This window comes from Serinus canaria, chromosome 2, assembly GCF_022539315.1.
Source record: "Serinus canaria isolate serCan28SL12 chromosome 2, serCan2020, whole genome shotgun sequence".
Lineage (NCBI taxonomy): Eukaryota > Metazoa > Chordata > Aves > Passeriformes > Fringillidae > Serinus > Serinus canaria.
In genome coordinates this window covers 3,340,766-3,360,519 of record NC_066315.1, presented here as the reverse complement: position 1 = coordinate 3,360,519, position 19,754 = coordinate 3,340,766, and the positions used below count along the sequence as shown (strand labels likewise).

General features: G+C 40.9%; 1 protein-coding gene across 3 annotated transcripts in view; it reads left to right on the top strand.

Moving 5' to 3' along the window:
- ADCYAP1R1 (ADCYAP receptor type I) overlaps positions 1 to 18,241 on the top strand; it is a 150,525-nt gene extending 132,284 nt beyond the window's left edge. For 2 of the 3 annotated variants that reach the window (XM_018909144.3, XM_050971621.1), the window contains 3 exons: positions 14,069 to 14,198; positions 14,772 to 14,813; positions 17,918 to 18,241. In XM_018909144.3, coding sequence (XP_018764689.1) covers positions 14,069 to 14,198; positions 14,772 to 14,813; positions 17,918 to 18,127 — 382 coding nt within the window. In that variant the 3' untranslated portion in view covers positions 18,128 to 18,241. The remainder of the gene's footprint in view (positions 1 to 14,068; positions 14,199 to 14,771; positions 14,814 to 17,917) is intronic. The other variant, XM_018909145.3, reaches the window with a different exon arrangement.
- The last annotated feature ends 1,513 nt before the right edge of the window (positions 18,242 to 19,754 follow it).

The following is a 19,754-nucleotide window of genomic DNA, read 5'->3' as shown; positions in this document are numbered from 1 at the left end:
GGCAGATGTTGGATGGACAGAGTGTTCTCTAGGAGGGCACTGCAGTTTCTGAGCCCCAGGTGCTGCCAGCTGGGTGCTGGGGCACCCAAGGACCCATCAACAAAAGGAACTTGTGTCCTTGGGTTAATCCTTTCCCACCACAGGAAAATCCACTGGGAAACACAGATGATGGTCATCTGATGTCAGTGCATGATCAGCAAGGACCTAGTGCCATTTCTGAGGCATGCCAGGGGAGTAGATACTTGCTGCTTTGGTCAACACTAATTCTTGATTTCTTTATTTAAAGTGCTAAAAATATCTATTCATTCCCTCCTGTACTTTTCATGTGAATTGCCCAAGGCAAATTATTACTTTGGGTGCTGGTTTGATTTTTTTTTTTTTAGGTTGTTTTTGACTTTGGAAGTTTTGGGTGGAAAGGATGGGGATGTTCATGTGTGCCAATCTTTTCGTGTAGGGATTGGAAAAAACATGAGTGTACTCATTAGGAATGTAAGATCATGCAGGCTGTGTACCCATAATTAGCAGGAGTGTAATTAACAGGGATTTATTTATTTTCAGATAAAATAATCAAAAGCCCTATTCTGCTTTGATTGCCTATCTCTGGTTTTAATTGCTGGAAAATCAAACAGCACAGAATATTTAGTGTGTTTATAATGTCCCTTGGAGCTGTTATTGCTGCTGAACAACTGAGGGTAAAATGCACCTAAATCCCTCAGGTGCCTTTGGCAAGGATAGGAAGATGAATTTTTGGTTGTCAAATCTACTTTCCTGACCTAAACACTGCCTTTCATCCAGTGCATCCTTTACATTCTTGCATAAATGATGAGATTAGACCTAAAACTATTTCCACCTGGAAGAGGGTTTTGTCATCTTATGGGCCACCAGCCAGAGGAACCTTCCAGAAGAGCAAATCAATATTTATAAAGGAAATTCCATTCCATTTCCAATCATGAGCTTTGGCGAGATCTGATTTTGAAATCATGGATCACAAATCTTATTTCTTGCTCATGAAAAAGGGTTCTGCTTCTAATATTTGGAAATCTTCAAAAGGCAGATTTTAGGGTGCAAGGCCTTGGCCTGCACAGGTGGTGTCTGTGTGGTGGAGGCTGACTCCTGTCCTTTTTCCTCTGGCAGTAGTATTTAAAAATAGGCTGACTTTGTCTTTAAACACTGTTCCTGTAGCTGTAAGATATTTTTATGGGAAACTTGATGGATTAAATGGATATACAGACAGAGAAGAGGATACAATGGTGATTTTTGTTGTTGACGAACTCGTGAGATTTTGCAATCTTCCTGGGTTTCACATGTAAGAATTCTCTAATGATGACTGAAAATTTCTCCAGGGCTCCATGCCATGATCTGTGGCAGCCTTAAAGAACAAAGTTCTTTGTCCACATCTGCATGTTAAAAGAGTCAAACACAGACCTTTTATTTCCCCCCATCTGTCACAAGAGCGAGCCATGAACTGAAAAAGAGCAACTTTGCATTAGAAGAGAAGCCACTAAAAGATGCTTCTTCTCTTGAAAGATCAAGGTGTGAAGGTTAGTGAGGGAGAGAATAATGCCAGGTTTTATCCAACACTGCAATTCTCTTTATAGAAATTATTTATATATATATATATATATATATTTTAAGAAAACACAGCAAAGCTTGCTGCACTCTCAGCTGTTCTATCAAGGGTTGGATTAGTCCTAACAGCTCTGTTTCCACAGAGTTTGAGGCACCAAAAAAAGGCTAAACATTGTTTTATGAGTTCCCATTGAAATGTTAGCGTCATGAATCTGGAAATTGCAGATATAAACACTTTTCAGAGATAGCACCAAAGCCATCATGGCTTGATTGCCATTACTGGTATGGAACAGGGCTCAGAACACCCAGGGGCTCAAGCCACAGGGATTTATACATAAGTGCTTGCATCTCTAGGGTGCCTGTGTAAATTTAGGATTTTGCCCACGCATGTGCTGTCTGAAACACTTTAGATATCTAAAATTGTTCCAGCCTTGCTCCTTAAAAGGCCACAAATACTTTAGCAATGTGCACAATATAAAGCTTCATATTGTAAAGGGAGAGTGGCTGCACTTCACTAAATTTGCTGTCACCTTGTAAATTTTGCCACACGCTGGAGCTTCCTGATTAGCAAAACTGAGGTAGCTTTCAGGAAGAAAATGTAGAACAGATCTCAAATGTGCTTCTGAAGTCACTGCACTTGGTCAGAGTGAAAAACCTAATTTTGATGAGTATTGATATGCTTCAGTTGTCATGGAGATCAGCAGGATAGGGAATGTCCACTGCCCAAAGCCACTCAGCTTTTTGAATTAGCCATGGGTGCAGGATCTTTTATCAGAGCAGCTTGCTTAGGTCCTGGGAAATATAATGGGTTTGGAGAATAAGAAAAAATTTCAGAAGTTTCAAACTGAGCATTTGTGGTATTTTTGGGGTCCCCAGGATGAAGGAGAAATTGAGAGTCTGACTCCTTGTTCTTAGAAGGCCAATTTATTATTTTATGTACTTATATTATATTAAAGAATACTATACTAAACTATTCTACAGAATAGAGAAAAGATACAGATAGAAGGTTTAACAAGATCTAAAAAAAAACTTGTGACCTCTTCCAGAGTCCTGACACAGCCAGAGGGCAATTGGTCATTAAGCAAAAACAATTCACATTTTGGATAAACAATCCCCAGACCACATTCCAAAGCAACAAAACACAGCAGAAGCAATCAGATAATTATTGTTTTCATTTTTCTCTGAGGCTTCTCAGCTTCCCAGGAGAAGCAATCCTGGTGAAGGGACTTTTCCAGAAAATATGACAGTGACAAGCATTAAGTTGGGAATATCCAAAGTAGACCATTCTGGCTGCTTGTCCTTTTCCTCATGCATTGCTCATGTCTAAGTTTGCTGGTTTGAGTGCACTGTTAGACTGAAAGGGATAGACCTGACTTTTTCTTTGTCCCCAAATCAGTTTGCACCTCTGATTCTTTGAGTCAGTTACTTATTGTGGAGGTGAAGGTGGAGCTGAGGCAGCTGGTCATGCAGCAGTCAATGTGAGACTGCAGGAAATGGGGAATAATTCTGACATCTCTGATCCTAAACGTGCTTTCAATTTATACCAAGGCTCGATGCCCACCAGCAACCATGGTCTTCCACTTAGTTTTTCCCACCATTCACACTTTTGCCTCTATCATATGAGGACAACAGGAATTCACTTTCCCCTCAGTGTCTCTGTTTCTCCTTGCCATTGATTTATTGTGTCTCACTTCAGCAGCTGGCATTGTTTCACATCCAGTGGGATTAGTTTTACATCTGGAGAATTTTTAGGATGTACTCCAGGCAAGTACACAGCCTGAGGCAGGGAGGGGACAAGGAAGATGCTGCTGTCCCAATGCAGAAGGTTTTTTGATCCAGAAAAACAAATTTCTTGTGAGGATCTTGTGACTAACACTGTGTGCCCAAGGAACTGCGTGGTGCAAAGCAGGTAATCAGTTTTCTAAGAACAATTTCTGCCTGAATTGGAGAGTAAAAGAAAATCCTCAAAGGCCACCAGGCTACAGAGGCTTAACACAGAATGAAGTCTCAATGAAGGTTGTTGAAACAAATGCAAACCAGCTCAAGATAGGACCAATCCAAAGCCATGTGTAAGGTTCATATCACTCTTAGTCCCACCTCTATCATTACTGAAGGATTTCCAAGCTGTAATTCCTCTTTATAATTCCAATGCAAACACTGGAGTTGTTCAGCTGGTTAAGTGTCTGCAAGCCCAGGTTTTTTAACAAAGGCAGTGCTCTCTTTTTTCATGAAGGAGAGTTGTAGAGATGGGTTGCACTGTGAATCTGCAGGGATATTGTAGAACATGGAAGGCAGGTGAGTCAAAACAGTGTAACTGAAGCCTCAGAGCTGCAAATTACATAAACCCAGTGTAGTTACACTGGTGCTGAGCTCTGCCAGCTGACAGGAACCAAAACCTGTCTGTAATGCCTGAAAATCCACTTCTTGTGTCAGGGACAACAAACTCTCTGTGGGCTCTGCTCCTTTGCTTTCTTTTGAGGACAATGAGCTAAATCCCACTGTCAGATATTTATGCCTGGATTTGGATATTCATAGCAGTAAAGCATTCAAAATGTTAATTCATGAAAGGATCTCATTTTTCTCAATGAACATCCTTTTGTCTGCTGCACCTCAGTGATGTCCCTGCACCTCCATCAGAATGATTCCACAGTGCAGTACCTGGATCTGTGCTCTGCACTCAGAGACAATAACCCAGCTTGGGAGAGCAGGAGCTCCAGATTTAACACAGGGCAAGAATCAGGACACAGAACATTGATGCTACAGCTGTTTTTATTGTAAGAATTCTGCCCTCTGCTACCAGCTTTATTCTCTAGAGCACAGGCAAATATTTGGCTTAATCTCTTCGTTATTTAACTCCAAGTATAGCAATGGTGTTCTCCTTCCTTTTGGTCCACTCTGTAGAAGTTAGAAAAGGCAAAAATGAGAACTGTAGATAGGATTTTTGGCTCTCTTTGACCATTCTATTTCACCTTCAAGCCTCAGATCTACTCAAGGGTCAGATTTACTGGATAAAACGTTCCAGTGAATTCACATTTGTTAAACATTTGTTTTTAACCACAGCATTAATCTGCAAGCAGTCATTCAAGTTCAGCTTCTTATTATTAGCAAGGAAAAGTAGAACTCTAGGTAACAGGCTAAGAGTTTGGGATTTGATTTCCATTAAAGGCTAGAGACCCAGTATTTTTTAAAAATTTTTTCCCCATGAAGAGCACATTATTTGTTGTACTTTTAGCAAGACAGCAGGGCATTTACCTGGTTTAATAAATCTGTCCTGCTGGGCTCCTTCCACAGTCAGTAGAGATCTATCCAGTCCAGAGATTAAAATCTTTTAGTACAACCTATTTCACTTTAAACAAGTTCAAAATAGGTCAGGTAAATCTCACTTTATGGGCAGTTTCTCACCAAGCTGGCAGGGGGTGACAAGGAAAAAGGCATGCAGCTAAAAAGAATTAGAGGAAATACAACTAAAAGACAACTTTGCTGAGGAGCACCTGGGCTTACTCTGTGTGGATGAGAGGGTGAATGGCTCTGCCTGCACACAGTGGGTCAGCCACTGCAGGGATGGAGCTGTGGGATCTCTGCTCACAGAATAAGTTCTGTTTTCCAAACTGCTCCATCTGATCTGTAAGGGCGTGGGGTTTGTAAATGTAGTTGGTGTTTCAAAGGCAAACAAATGCAGCTCGAGGGAATCCTCAGCATGGAGAAGATGTCTCCCAGCCTAGAGGAGCATCAGCTGAGGGGAAGAGGCTGTGTGATATAAATTATACATTAGACAGATCTACTTTTCAGTTGTCTCCTCTCTCTCCCATACAATCTCTCTGCTTCCACTTTGGTTAACTTTCTACTGTATTTTCAATGTTTATTTCATTGATTTGTTTCTGCATTCCTTCTCCTGCTACTGCACAGCTGCCAATCCTACTCATGGTGAGGTCACATAGAATTACTCGAGCAGGGTGCACAAAGATTCTCCAGGAGGAGCAGTTTTAATTTGCATGAATCAAGGTCTACTTTTTCTGCATTTCCCAAAGGATTCCCCTTCAGCACATTCAGAGACAAGGCACAAACCTCATCATTCCCCACGCGCTGGTGGCGACCTAAATTCAGAACCCTGACCATTTTCATGATGGATGTACTTGGATAATGCAACATAACCTCCTTCCCCTGGATCAGCATGCTCATTTCCCTCCTCTTAAGCACCTCTGAGACATCTAGAATGGAATTACAGCTCCTTTTGCCTCAGATTTGTGTTCTCTCTCATTTGCATCGAGACGTCCAGGCGTTCGGTGGCCTTCAGCCACATCATCCATGGCTCATTTCACCCCGGGAGTGTTTAACTTTTTCTTTCCCCTTCCACCCTAGCACCCTCCCTCTTCCTCCCAGATGCAGCTGCAGTCCCTGCCCAGGACACTTGCGGTGAGACTCAGCTTGTTTGCCTTTAGCTGTCTAAAGTCTCGTGCTCGATCTGAGCAGTCCAGTCGTCGTCTATGGTCACTCGGGGACACCAGGGCACCTCCGTCAGACAGAGCATCCCCTGTGCCTTAGATGTCTCTGTCACACAGGCCAGCTCAGCCTGGAAGTCCCTGTTCTTCCCCTGAGTGAGTTCAAGGTGATAGTTCAGTTTGGAATCTGTCTTTGGCACGTAGAGTGAGATGTGACCGACTCCGTTCTCTGTGTGCCTACAGAGGTCTGAGGATCCTGCCCTGATCCGTGCAGTGTTTTCATAGCCATGATCTCATTTTAATTCTTTTTTCTTATATTTGTCTATTTTTTTTTTCTTCTTCATGTTTTTTTTTTTTCTGGTTCCTGCCTCTTCTGTCTCTTCTCTCTTTCTCCCTTTCCTTCCACCAACGTCTCTACTTTGGTGATAAAGTTTGCAAAATAAAAGGGGAGGGAGAAAGGAAAGAAAATGTCTATAAATTCTGTACTCTAAAGATCTGGGACACTTTACACCATCTCAAATCAGAGAGAATATTCTACCAAAATTAGAAATGGCAGAAAATAAGTGCTAACAGCCCTAAAATATTCATGTTTTCCTAAGAAGTACTAGCATTGTTTTCCATCACAAACCCGTGTGTCAATGTCCCCTCACTGGGTGTGGAGCAGCAGTTAATCCATACATAATATTTTCAAAATCAAGTCTCGTTTTTTCAATAATTCTGGTAAATACCAAGTGCTGTCACATTAGATCTCTTCACCAGGAAAACCTATAAAAAAATCAATCCCTGTCAAATGAAACAGGACATAATCAGTAAAGGGAACATGGATGGGAATTTATTTCTAGGTTGCCATGGCAACATTAAGTATATCATTAAAGACCACAGACCTCTACAACAACCCATGGCTAAGACTTTTCAAAGTGATTATTGATTTTTAGATGTTTCCTTTTCAGGTTCTGTACCTTAATATGCCTCGTAAGTTCTTCTTTTCAACACAGGCTGAGCAGCCCTCTTGTGGTAAAAATTGGCCTGAGAAATGTGTTTCAGATCAAGTGATCAAAAAAATGAGTGGCACTCAAAATCCGTAGTCACTTCTGAAAGCCTCAGTCCCAATAAAATGGAACTGTCCCTTAAACCTCCTTGCTCATTTTTGATCAGCCTAAGTGGACAATTAATGCCCAACTCAGCTCTGTGAAAAGCAGGTGGTACAAAAATCTAGCACAGAAATGCTAGTGTAAAAGGAGCAGTCATTTTCATGTCTACTTCCTCAGCAACACCCAGAAAATGAAATTCATGTTATGAGTTGAAACACACTTACTATACCCATTTGCTGGATGTGTCCATGCCCCAAGACTGTGTTCTTTCCAGCTCTTACACTGTAATATTTAATGACATCACAGTTATCCGGCTTTAATTATCCAAGAGGAAGCAAAACATAACTCCAGAAATGGGGATTGACTTAAAGGACTTAAAAGTAGGGAGAAATTTAGTATGTTTTCAATTCATCCTGGTTTACTGTTCAGATTGTAAATTCCATGAGTTGTGAACACTGATCTTAGAATGTGTAACAGAAAATAAGTTGTTTAAAACAAACAAAATTAAAGTTTGTTTGAACAAACTTTAAATGTTTGCCTTGAAGGCAATTGCTTAAAAACATTTACTACCTTTAATGGAGTTTATCCTTTATCCTTTATATTAATGGAGATTTAGTCAGGGTACTCCGTGTTGTTTGGTGATCATCCCATCCTACAGTGGACATCTAAAACAGGTCAGATGTACCTGGCCAATAAATGTGTATTTCTCTCTCAGCTGTTTAGTCTGATGATTCTCAGGGTCCTAAGGATGTCCATTTTAGTTACACATCTCTTCTGTAAACATCCAGCCTCTCCTGAGGTGAATCCCACCACAACAACCACAAGTTGAAAACAAAACAAAAATTCTCCCTTTGAAAGTTGACAAGAAATCACTATTTTCAATTTTCATGTTTTTCAGCCCAGAAAGAAAGTCTCTTATAGGATCCCTCCAAATGCCTGCATGTTTCAGATTACCCTTCTTATTGATTGATTTAAATGAGCCTCTTCTGGCTGGTTGGAAAGGAATTATTTTGTTCTCTGTTCCTAAATCCAACGTGCAGGGATCAAGGTCCTGCTCCACAGTCTATGAGCCTGCTGCTTTGATGAGCACACTGTCTTTAAAAAATAAGTGGTACCTCCAAAATTACCAGCCAGACATTCAGATTCCATGCTGAGCTCCCTCCCCATCACCAAGGAAGATGGAAAACCAGCTTTGGTGTCCTTACTAGAACTCTTTGTTGAAAAGAAGGGATCCACACTACAATGAAAACGAGGAACACCTGATCCAATTCACCTTAGACTGATCCCCATCCTAGGAGTTTCTGTTACTCTCTGGTTGTTCTCCATGAGCATGCAGTCAACTCTTGTTCAATCTATTGTTCTGTGACCCCCTGTACCGAACCAGACCACGCAGGTCCTGTGTGTTTGGGATGCGTTAGCGCTGCCCCCCTGCCCTCAGGGTGTTTCAGTTTTGGTTTGTCCGTGAACCAGCACATCACAACGGCCAGCAACAGCCAGTGCACTTCAATTTTTATTTAATTTTTTTGATTTCTGCTTCGGTCAAGCAGCTGGTTTGTGCTGTGAGTCCATCCTGTCGTGTCCGCTTTCCATCTTTGTGACGTGTCTCATGAAATGTGTTGAAAGTGACCTACCTTGGCCTGTTCACGATATGCTGAAAAAAATGCTAATCTTGTCATATTTAGCAGCTGCGTTCAGAAATGCTACTGTAAGCCTAAGAGGGCTAACCAGCACTCTTGCAAGATGTCAGAACTATCAACCATTACCCTGTAAGTGTACGCACTCCTGTGACATTACTGTGTGTGTATGACGCATGTTGCAGTTAAATGAGTGGATGAGAGCAGAGGGGAAGTAACCAGAGAGCAAAGCCTTCATTTAGTTCTTGTTGCATGGAGAATTTTTTTCTTTGTTCTTGTTCTGTGCTTTTGCTGATGCGCCACGATTGAGGGTTTTAAGGTTGTTTAAATTATTTTTTTAATTTTTTTTTGTAATTATGGCTGATGCAATTGATGGTTTTGGGGTAGTGTCTGCACAGAATTAATAGCTGCTCTTTATTGTACAGCAAAGAGGTGAGCACCTTCATACTGAGAGAAAATGTTTCACCTGAAAGTTTCCTAAAATAAACCGGGTGAGGTTGAGTCAATCAGACCCTCAGTGGGTATAAAACATCTTTTGTTCATTGAACTAAGCGAAGTTAACTTAATAAACACCCAGGGGTGAGGAAAGGCTAAAGCTGATCTCATATCAAAATGAATTGTGTCCATCAGAAGTTACAGAATTACTGAGCTGGAAAAGACCTCTAAGATCATCAAGTTCAATCCAATATTGTCAAATATCATCAAATATAGAGTGAGGCATCCAGAAGGGTGAATAAAAGCCATTCAGCCAAGAGTTGTGTGAATTAATCTCTATCCCATAGTCCATCTGACCCCGTGCTCCTTGCACAGGGAGCCCACAGGTTTTCACAGATTCATGGAATCATTAAGGTTGGAAAAGAGCTCCAAGGTCATCCTCTCATTTTGTTTAGATGAGGTGCAATTTCAGACATCTAAATATGTTTTCTGATGATGTGTCTTCTGAATTTCACAGCAGTACTAGGGGTGTGAATCAACATTCTCTGAGGTGTCCTGACACACAGACCCCAAACTCCAGGATTTTGCTAAAAAATATTTAGTAGTTTTCTTCAACACCATTAAGGAAAAAGATTGGTTTGTAACTTAACTGTGTATATGGCTATGTTTTTAGTTGACAAAAAAAATTAAAGTGAATTTTCTGTGTGATTTCACATATCTTTGAAATATGCTGAAAAATATTCAGTCAACAGACTGGAACCGTGTAAAAGCAGACAGAAATAGAGAAGACAAAAAGGAGCAGCTCCATTTTCTACAGAGAGAGCAGCTGAAAACTAAGAACAGTTAGGTAAAGCTAGGAGTTAGGTTTAGGAGGAGATAATTTGAAATACAAAGTTCAGTGCCTAATGGACATCCTGATGGAGCACAGATGACATGTTGGGCCTTTGCAGAGAACCAAAATTTACATTAAATGCAGTAAATTTTATATTAAATTCAGTGTTTCTGAAAGATGGGAGACTGATAACTCTCTAAGGTGAAATCCTCTGCCTAGTCAAGGGCAAGAAGAGTTCAGCCTAAACAGGAGGTATTTAAACCTATGTTTTTTGTGTCTGTTGAAGTATGAAAATTTTGGTAAGCTCCCCTGTTTTTCAAGTCCTAGGTCTGAAGATGTGGTTTGTGCACAGGAAAATTAAAAATCTGGAATCATTCAGGTGTTACCTCAGGTGTTTTGGAAGTGATGCTGCAGACCTAATTAAATTTTAGGAAAGATCTGTCAGGGAGATTCCTGAGGTTCCTGAAAGTCATGTTAATATGTCCAGCATTTTGTGATAAAACAGATCCTTCAGTTCATTAACCATGAGCTGTCTTGAGCATTTCCTGATAATGACATCCTGTGCCTTCATGGTTTGCTCTTTATCCTTGGATTTGAAATACTGTCAGGATTCTTTTTTGCACAGATTTATCACAGAGATGATGAATGAACCTTTGGCCAGAGAAATTGGGTTCCTCTAATCTAAACCTCACAAACCTACAGGGCTGAAATTTGTGTGACAAACTCAGTCCAGGGTCCCTTTGAGGTCAATGGGTAGATTTAGGATGTGATAAAAAATTCCTTAGGGGCAGAGGATTTGTCCTTTTGTGTCAGTGATTCTTGCTCTTCATTGACAATAAAGGGAATTTGGGTCTGCATTTAATTTAACTAAAAATAGATGCCATCATTGCAGATATGTCACAGCATTAAGTTAAGCAATATATACATAAATAGATGTACTTATACCAACAGGAGTCACCTCTTGTTAAAAAGACATCTGTACCAGACAAGAATTGTGTTTTAAAAGTGTATTTTTCTCTGCATTGATTTTAAAGATATTTAAAAATAATTTCATTATCAATATCCACACTATGTATGTTCAAACTTTGGTGAGGTGAATGTTGCTTTTCAGGACTACACACCTTGATGTCTTATTGCAGAAGTTCATATTTGATCAAAGTATTTCACTTAGGACAGCTTTTAAACTGGGCAGTTGTCTTACTTTAGAGAGGCAGGACTAAATGGCAAAATAACAATATGATCTTCCTTTAAAGTCTATGGTTTGGAGATTTTTGCTTCTTTTTTGATTTTTTTTCTCTCAAAAAGATTCAGAGGTTGAGACTTCAGCAGTCTCCTTAATAAATGTGGATGTGCAAGGAAATATAAAAGCATGATTCTTTCAAATACTGGTCAAATTAGACAACATTCTTATTTAGGGTTTCTTTTAGCATAAAGTTCTAATTTCATTATTCCCTAGAGGAGAGAGGGAGAACAGAGGACACCATTATTTATTTGTACTAACACTTAATGGAAAGTCCACATTCATAGCCATGCTACTGGAGAAATTTTTATGTTTGAAGTGATTTAAGGAAAATAACAGCTGGAAAACAGAATGTCAGCCTTAACAAAATTTATATTCAAATTGCTGGTTTTTTTTTTAAGTAGCCTTAAGACTTTCCTCTCCCTGTGAGAATGTAAACAAGGCTTTTGCTAGATCTTTTGGAGAACATTATCTTCCAAACAGCCACTTGAACATTTATTGGCATCAGAACTTCTAGATCCAGCCCCTCCCAGTTTCTTGCCAGTCTCAAAGAGTGGGGGCAGAAAAGAGGATTAATATCTTTGGCTGTTACACACCTGAGAATTCCACTGTGTCATTGAAGATTTTCATTCCCTGTTGCACATAAACTTAGATATCTCACAGGACCTGCTAAAGTCTTCTCTCTTTCCATTGTTCATGAAAAAAAAGCAATTTATTATCATCTATATAGACATTAAAATCTCTCAAGGCTTTTCTCATCATTAAAATCTTTTTTACTTCTTTATTGATCTTAATAATCTATAAACTTCTGGATATGTTATTCAATGCATTTCCTTCCTCACTTTTATGATAATATTGAAGACAACACCTCACATAAGTTGATGATGGCATTATATTTCCAGATCCTACAAATGAATTGTGTGATCAATCAGGTATGATTAATGCCAGAAAACTGACAATAAAAAGAGACTTCCTCTGCATCTTCCCCTGAATTTATCTCCCAAGAGAGCAGTGAGACAGAACTTGTTAAAAGACAATTTTATTCTGATTTTTAGATCAAAACAACAATTATCCTTTTGTTGTTGTTGTCATTAAGTCTGAATATAAATGATAGAAGATATGGAGAGATGATATTTTTTGTCCAGTTTATTACCTTTAACTTGGTTTTTTTTTTAATTTCGTGACTACTTTAAGACACTTATATTCTTTACATACCTTTTTTACAGAGATAACATTATTCTTTAGACTCCTCCTCAAAGTTTCTGTTCCTTTTTATTAACCTGATTGCATAACCAGGGAGAAAAAGGACTAGAAAGGACTCCAAAAGCTCTTTTACACTGGCTCACTTCTGTATAGATTACTTTTTTAGAGATCATCAAAGCTGGACAGTCTGAATGCTCTTTGTCACCCTGTTCTGAGGTTGTTCCTCTCTTTTCAAAAGATTTTGGCCAATCTAATTTTATAACCCACAAGAAGAATGTTCTCTGTTTTGTGGGGTCTTCCACCAAGACCTGAGGTTTGGTGTCCATCAGATTTATGGCTCAGGTGTGTTCAGTGCAGTCTCCAGGCAAGAGCTGGGATTAATTTATCCCCATTGGGACCCAAAGTCTGACTGGGAGACACCAGCCCTGCACTCATGTCCCATTCCCAGATCCCTACTGGAGATAATTGTGCTCACAAAATTCTTGAGAGCATGTTAATTAAACCTTCTAAAACAAACACATCATTTTGGGTTATCACTGAGCATTAATTAGCAAATTCAAACCTGTCTGCAATGTACCAAAGAGATAAAAGCAGAGGGGACATTTGAGTTTGAACAAATAGGCAGCTCCCTGAAAAATCTTTACAGTTTTTTACCTTCCTTTGTCCTCCATCTGCCTTCTTCACTTACCTGAACATAACCAATGATATTCTTCCCCTCTGAAAATGTCCTGGAGGGTTTTTTGGTCACTTTGTTTGTAATAAAACACTTGCCTTATTCTCAGAACATTTGCTTTCTCTCTGCTCTTTTTTTTGCTTCTCAATCAGACAGTGACACTGACCAAAACATGCACAAGTCTTTGCTGCCCCTGCTCTGGGGGAATTTCACCAGTTAAGGGCTCACATGTAAAACATTCATTTCCAGCCCTTTTCTTTATATCTGCTGAGCTTAATTTCCCTCTGAAACCTCTTTATTCTGAACCAGTGAAGTAGTTAAACAGTGGAATTGCACTTAGGTTTCCAACAGTATAAACTGAGCCCAAAATCAAACCTTCAGGAATAGTTGTGAGTACAGGAACATGCAGGGGGGTTAACTTTTATTTGTGGCTGTTGGTTTTTTAGCTTTATTTGTGTGGTTGTTTTGGAATATTTTTGATGTACAGAAACATATTCACACAGACACACACTCACACATACAGAAATCAACAAAAAGTGATTCAAAACCCCACTGGGATTAAGCAATTGGGTGAGAGGTTTATAATTGTACCATAGTAGCAGTCTGAATCCCTTAGCGAGATTCCCCTCATTTTTTGGCATGGTGGGAGAAAATTCCTGCTTCTCAGAATGCAAATAAAAATAGCAGCAGTGAGCATTAGGCATAATTAACGTGCCATTACTGTAGCAGTGTGAAGAAGGGGCAGCAAACTGCAGTGTGTGTGCAAAGAGTCTTTGGGAACAAACAGGAATGTTGCATATTTGTTTGTATAATTATTTGTTTGTATAATTATGCGGTGTACGTATTTCCCAAAAGTCTGTCAGCAAAATATTTTCTGTGCTTTCTTCTTTGATTAAAGTGCAGGTTGCTAATTGCAAGGCTGCATTGAAGTTCTTTCCCTCTGTTGTGACAGGAGACTGGCTCGCTCCACCCTGCTGCTGATCCCTTTGTTTGGAATTCACTACACAGTGTTTGCCTTTTCTCCTGAGAACGTCAGTAAGAGGGAGAGGCTGGTGTTTGAACTGGGACTGGGATCCTTCCAGGTGATTACACACTCAATTCAGCTCTCCTTAGAGCCCAACCTCTGTTCTTTATAACTACTCTGCATGCACAGCTCTCAGAGTGTGTCTCTGCTCATTTAGGTGATCATGTTTTGTGTACCAGGATTTTGGGGTTGTTTGTTTGCTTGTGGTGTTTTTTTTAACTCCAGCTATTTTCTATGGAATGCTTTATTAAAACAACACTATATTACATTAATACTATATTATAACTCTACTAAAGAGATACTAAAAGATACCAAAGAAAAACCCTTGACTGTCTACAGTCAGGCACAGCTTGGAGTGGTTGGTTAAGGAAACAAAACAATCCTCAGCAGAATCCAATTGACAAATCCCTTCAGGTAAACAATCTTCTTAACACTTTCCACATGTGCAAAAACAACAGGAGAAGCAAACAGAGATAAGAATTGTTTTCTCTTCTTCTCTCTTTGCTTCTCCAGGAAAAACCCTGGGAGAGAATTATATTTTCTCTCTGTTCAGAGAATGTGAATACCACAATTTTCTGTCATTCCTTCAGGATTTTAATTACTTTTTTTTTTTTCTCTCCCATTTCCCTAGGGTTTTGTTGTTGCTGTTCTCTACTGCTTCTTGAATGGGGAGGTAAGATTTTTAATATTAAATGTCCTTCACTCATACACATCCCATTTTCTTGTGGGAGTAACTGCTGTTCCAGCTGTCCATTCTAACTCATCATCTACCATAATCCCTGTTACTTTAGTCTGAATCTCACAATTCTCAGAAAAAAAAAAAAGAAAAAAAAAAAAAGAAAGGAAGAAAAAAGGATTCATGATGTCTTTATCAAACCAAAACATTGGCCTTACCAGAGATGATGGCTCAGATCAAGGCTTCCTGATGGGGGTAGGATACGGATCTCTTGAAATGTCATCCCAGGTACAGAATTTTGCCCTGGTTTTATTGAATTTTGCCCTGTTCTTGCCAGCCCACTTTCCCAGGCTCTTCAGCTCTCTCCATGAGGTCTGACATGTCTCTGTCCCCACCCAGTTTGGAGCCATCAGCCAAATTGGTGCTTTCAATCTGAGATTCATCAGAAGATGGTGAGGGCCTGGCACAGGTTACCAGAGAAGCTGTGGCTGCCCCTGGATCTCTGGAAGTGTCCAAGGCCAGGCTGGATGGGGCTTGGAGCACCCTGGAGTATTGTATTTGCTGGGAAATGTCCCGATGAAGGCAGGAGGGATGAATCTGACTCCGTGTTCTCAGAAGGCTAATTTATCACTTTATGATACTATATTATATTAAAGAATACCCACTAAACTATACTAAAGAATACAGAAAGGATACAGACAGAAGGCTAAAAAGATAATAATGAAAACTCCTGACTCTCTCCAGAGCCCTGACACAGCCTGGCCCTGATGGCCAAAGAGTGAAAACAACTCCCAGCAGAATGCAATGGAACAATCACCTGTGGGTGAACAATCTCCAAACACATTCCAGACAAGCAAACAGAAGAAAAGCAAATGAGAACAGAATTGTTTTCCTTTATTTAGAGGCTTCTCAGCTTCCCAGGAGAAAAATCCTGGGCAAAGGGATTTTTTCAGAGAAAGTGAGTGCTACACTGGGGTAGTGGAAGGTGTCCCTGCACGTAGCAGGGGGTGGAAGGAGATGAACTTTAGGGTCTCTTCCAACCCAATCCATTGCATGCTCTGTGTGGAACAGTGTGGGGTCCAACAGCAATGCCTGGAGGTCACCATTAGTGATAAGATGCCAGGCTGAATAAAAACCATTGTTCACCTCTCAGTGTGGTCTCCTTCCCCTCCTGCAGATCATCCCCCCACCCTAAATCTTGCCAGCTGTCCTAGGAAAAGGCTGAGGAGAACAGTGTCAAACCCTCCACTGAAGGCTGGACTTTCTTGGGCACCACCCAACTGGTGCCAGCTTCTCTCCTGAGCCCTGCCACCTTCCCCCCTTCACACACACAGCCCAAGGGCTGTCAGGGAACCAGAGCCATCCCCCAGACACCACCTGGGAGCCTCACAAGCCTCACACTCCTCTCAGCAAATTCCAACTGCTGCTGGCCACATCTGTGGTTCCTTCTGGTTTTCCTGTTCCAATCTGCATTCCCCTGCCTGTTTATCTGACTGAATATAATAATTGTTTTCTGAGTTGATGGAAAAAGGTTCCCTGCTCAACGTTGCCTTAAGAGGAGCATGGAACATCTAGAGTTCATCCATCCTCTCTTCCACTGCTACACATCTCTTGTGCAGCCCAACAGTTGGAGTCTTTTCCTAAAATCACCTTCTGTTCTTCTTTTCAAGGGGGGGTGACTGCAGGTACAGCCTGGCATTGCTGATCTCTGGTACAAAGAGGTCTCAAACTTCTTAATTCAAGTGATTTCTTCTCAGATAAACCAGAACAATCTCTAAGTTCATCAAACAAACTTCTGGGTTATCTTTGCTCATGGGCATAGTCAAGATCTCCTGAAGCCCCTTGGGAGGAGTGGGGATGGTTCTTAGCCAAACCAACACCACTAGTTTAATTAAAGCCATTTTCCCTCTCAAGATAGCAGAAAATGGTAATAAGAGGATGTCTTGTGCCTCCACTAAATTTCCTGCAGCAAGAAAATGTTTGGAATATCACACTCTTCCAGATGGAAACACTATTCCCTTTTTACAGAGAAAATAGAACTCCATTCTCTATCTAATCTATGAATATCTGTGTTTTAAAGATAACTTTAATCCAAATAGGAATTTGTAGGTCTCAGAAGGAGAATGTAAGTTTTCCATTTGGATTTTTCCTCCCTGTAGTTTTTGTCCATACAGTTGAAGCCCTTGTTTAGCATTTTTATCTTACCCTTTTTGAAAATATTAATCCAGGGACATCCAGCAATGATTGCTACAGACAAGACAAACATCTTTGGCACCGCAGCTCATCGGAGATTGGAAAAATATATTGAGAAAACATCTTTACATATTTCCTTGGTTTTACACTATTTCATTCAGAAATATGATACAGGAATGAGAAATCAAGTAAATATTGGTCCAAGTTACTACAATTTTTCTTATATTAAATCTTTACTACTTTATCTATTTATTCACTTGTGCACCCTCCAGCAGTGTTGCCAGCAAACTGGTAAGGAGTGAAGAGCAGAAAAGCTGTGGGATTATTTCCTTATTGCCTAATTGAACTTCTGACCTTGGATTGTTTTACTCTTGGTGATTTACTGTGGGTGCCAATAAAAAAATAACCTCTCAAGAAAAGGAGGGTGGCACAGATGTGCATTAATCCCAGAGCTGCTCTGCTTGGAGATGATCTGAAAGCAAGAGATAAAATTTTGTGTAAACATCCATCCATTAATGGCAGGTGAGAGAAGCTGCCTCTGTGGACAGGGTGTTTCAGTATTATCCTGTATTTTTGATTGCTGGTTTCTTTGGCTCCTTGCTGTATCTTTGGTACTGGCCAATGATGAAAACAGGCTATTTTTTTCCTCCAGGCAGTGTTGATCAGGTCTTCTATGCACCTCTGGGCTGATCTAAATTATCTGAAGTCAAACACAGAACCTGGGCTGGGCTGTAGCTCCCCACTATGTGCCCAGACCTCTTCCAGCCTTGGAAAAAGAGTTTAGTGACAAACAATGGTTTACTAAACCTCAAAACCAGTTCTGTTGAATTGTGGGGTTTTTTTCTAATCTTGATAATTTGTCAGCATGTCCTCGAGCGGCTAAGTACATAAAAAATGACCTTTTGAAGTTTCTCCCTAAAGGTGCAATCAGAAATAAAGAGAAAATGGAGGAGCTGGAAAGTCAACCGGTATTTTGCTGTGGATTTCAAACATCGCCATCCTTCTCTAGCGAGCAGCGGAGTGAACGGGGGGACACAACTCTCCATTCTGAGCAAGAGCAGCTCTCAGATTCGGATGTCCAGCATAAATGCAGAGAACCTGGCGACATGAGCAGCTGAGGAGAGCAGAGCAACCAACGAGCAAACCAAAAACCATCCCTTGAAAAAGAAAAAAATGAAATAATAGTTTTGGTGGTGGTGCAGGTCTCGCTTCCTTCCCTTTCCCCTTTCCATTTCCCCTGTTCCGTGAACGGGGAGGGGCGTAGCAGTGGCCGTGAGTGGCGACTTTCGCGGGCTCTTTCCTTTGCTCTTTCTCTTGTCTCTTTCTCTTTCTCTTTCTCTTGCTCTTTCTCTTTCTCTTTCTCTTTCTGGTCTGTCTCTTGTCTTTCTCTTTCTCCTTTCCTCTTTTCCCTTTTCCCTTTCCCCTTTCCCCATTCCCTTTCCCCATTCCCTTTCCCTTTCCTTTTCCTTTCGTCTCCCTCCCCTCCCCAGGGGTGAAAAAGCAAAGGAAATGTGTAAATATCTTTTTTTAACAGTCACTGTAAATACCCAGCTGTACTCAAGGCCATTAATGGAGAATGTTTAAAAGACAAACAAGAGGCCAAACCCACCCACTCAACTATTCCCATTTCAGAGCATCTGCGAGTAATCCGTGTCCGTCCAAAGTAACAAGTGATTGCTGTGCCGTTGTGATCCTTGGCTGCCAAACTGATCCTACTCTGTGAATGGAGTCATTTTTCCACTTGGTTTCCATTTTGGGTTGGATTTGCCTATTTTTGGTTTTCCCTAGTCCAACATGTCTTAGCCTGTCCCTGTCTTTTGGCACGTGATTTTCCGCAGTGTTTCTCTTTGGAGTCTTAGGATGGAGCTGACGTGCTTGGGCTGATCGATCCAGCTTGATTCAGGAGGATCTCCAGAGAGTTGAGTTCATGGCTGGATTCAGACATCCCCCATGGATTTAGAGGAACAGCTGTGCCAACACAAAACTGCACATCAGTGCAGGAACTTCAGGCAAGAGCAGTGGGATCTGCTGTGCTTTCCATACCCAGGGACACTCCCAGGAATGCTTTCTGTTCTAGCCAAGCTGTGAATTTTCTAAAAGGGCCGTGCAGTTGAGATATAGCTCTATTTTTGGCATCGATTGAGAGATTGATCATTTGGACTCTTTCTAACACAAATAACTGTCCCTCCCCTCCCACCTTAAGAGCAAGAGGCAGTTCCAGGGTGGCCTTTCCCTCCAGATGACCTTAAACCCTCTGCTCCAGTGGCCACACGTGGCATTGGTGGCTTGGGGCAGTGCTGTCACACAGAGTGCTGTGCCTTTGCAACCTGGTTGACTTCTGAGTGCTGACTCTTCCCTGCCAGAGCAAAGAGGCACGAGAAGGACCTGGTGGGATCACCCTGGGAAAAACAAAAATCACCTGCATTTGGTGAGGAAAAAACCCAACTAAACTGAGCACTAGGATGGCACGGAAGGAAAGGATAAAGACTATGGATGACTTCCCACACCTGGCAGTTCTCTCTCTCTCTCTCGGGATATTCTGTTTGTTTCACCACCAATGGTCTTACTGCTTTTCTTGGAGAGGAACTCAGATCTTCTTTCAACCTTTGCCTTGTAGTTAAAGCCACGACTGCTACAGATCTACTTCAACCCAATGTCGATGATGTCAATTCTAAAGAGTCTTTATACAGTGCAAAAAAAAGGCCCCCAGGGCCATCCTAGCGCTCCCTTCATCTTGGATTTATC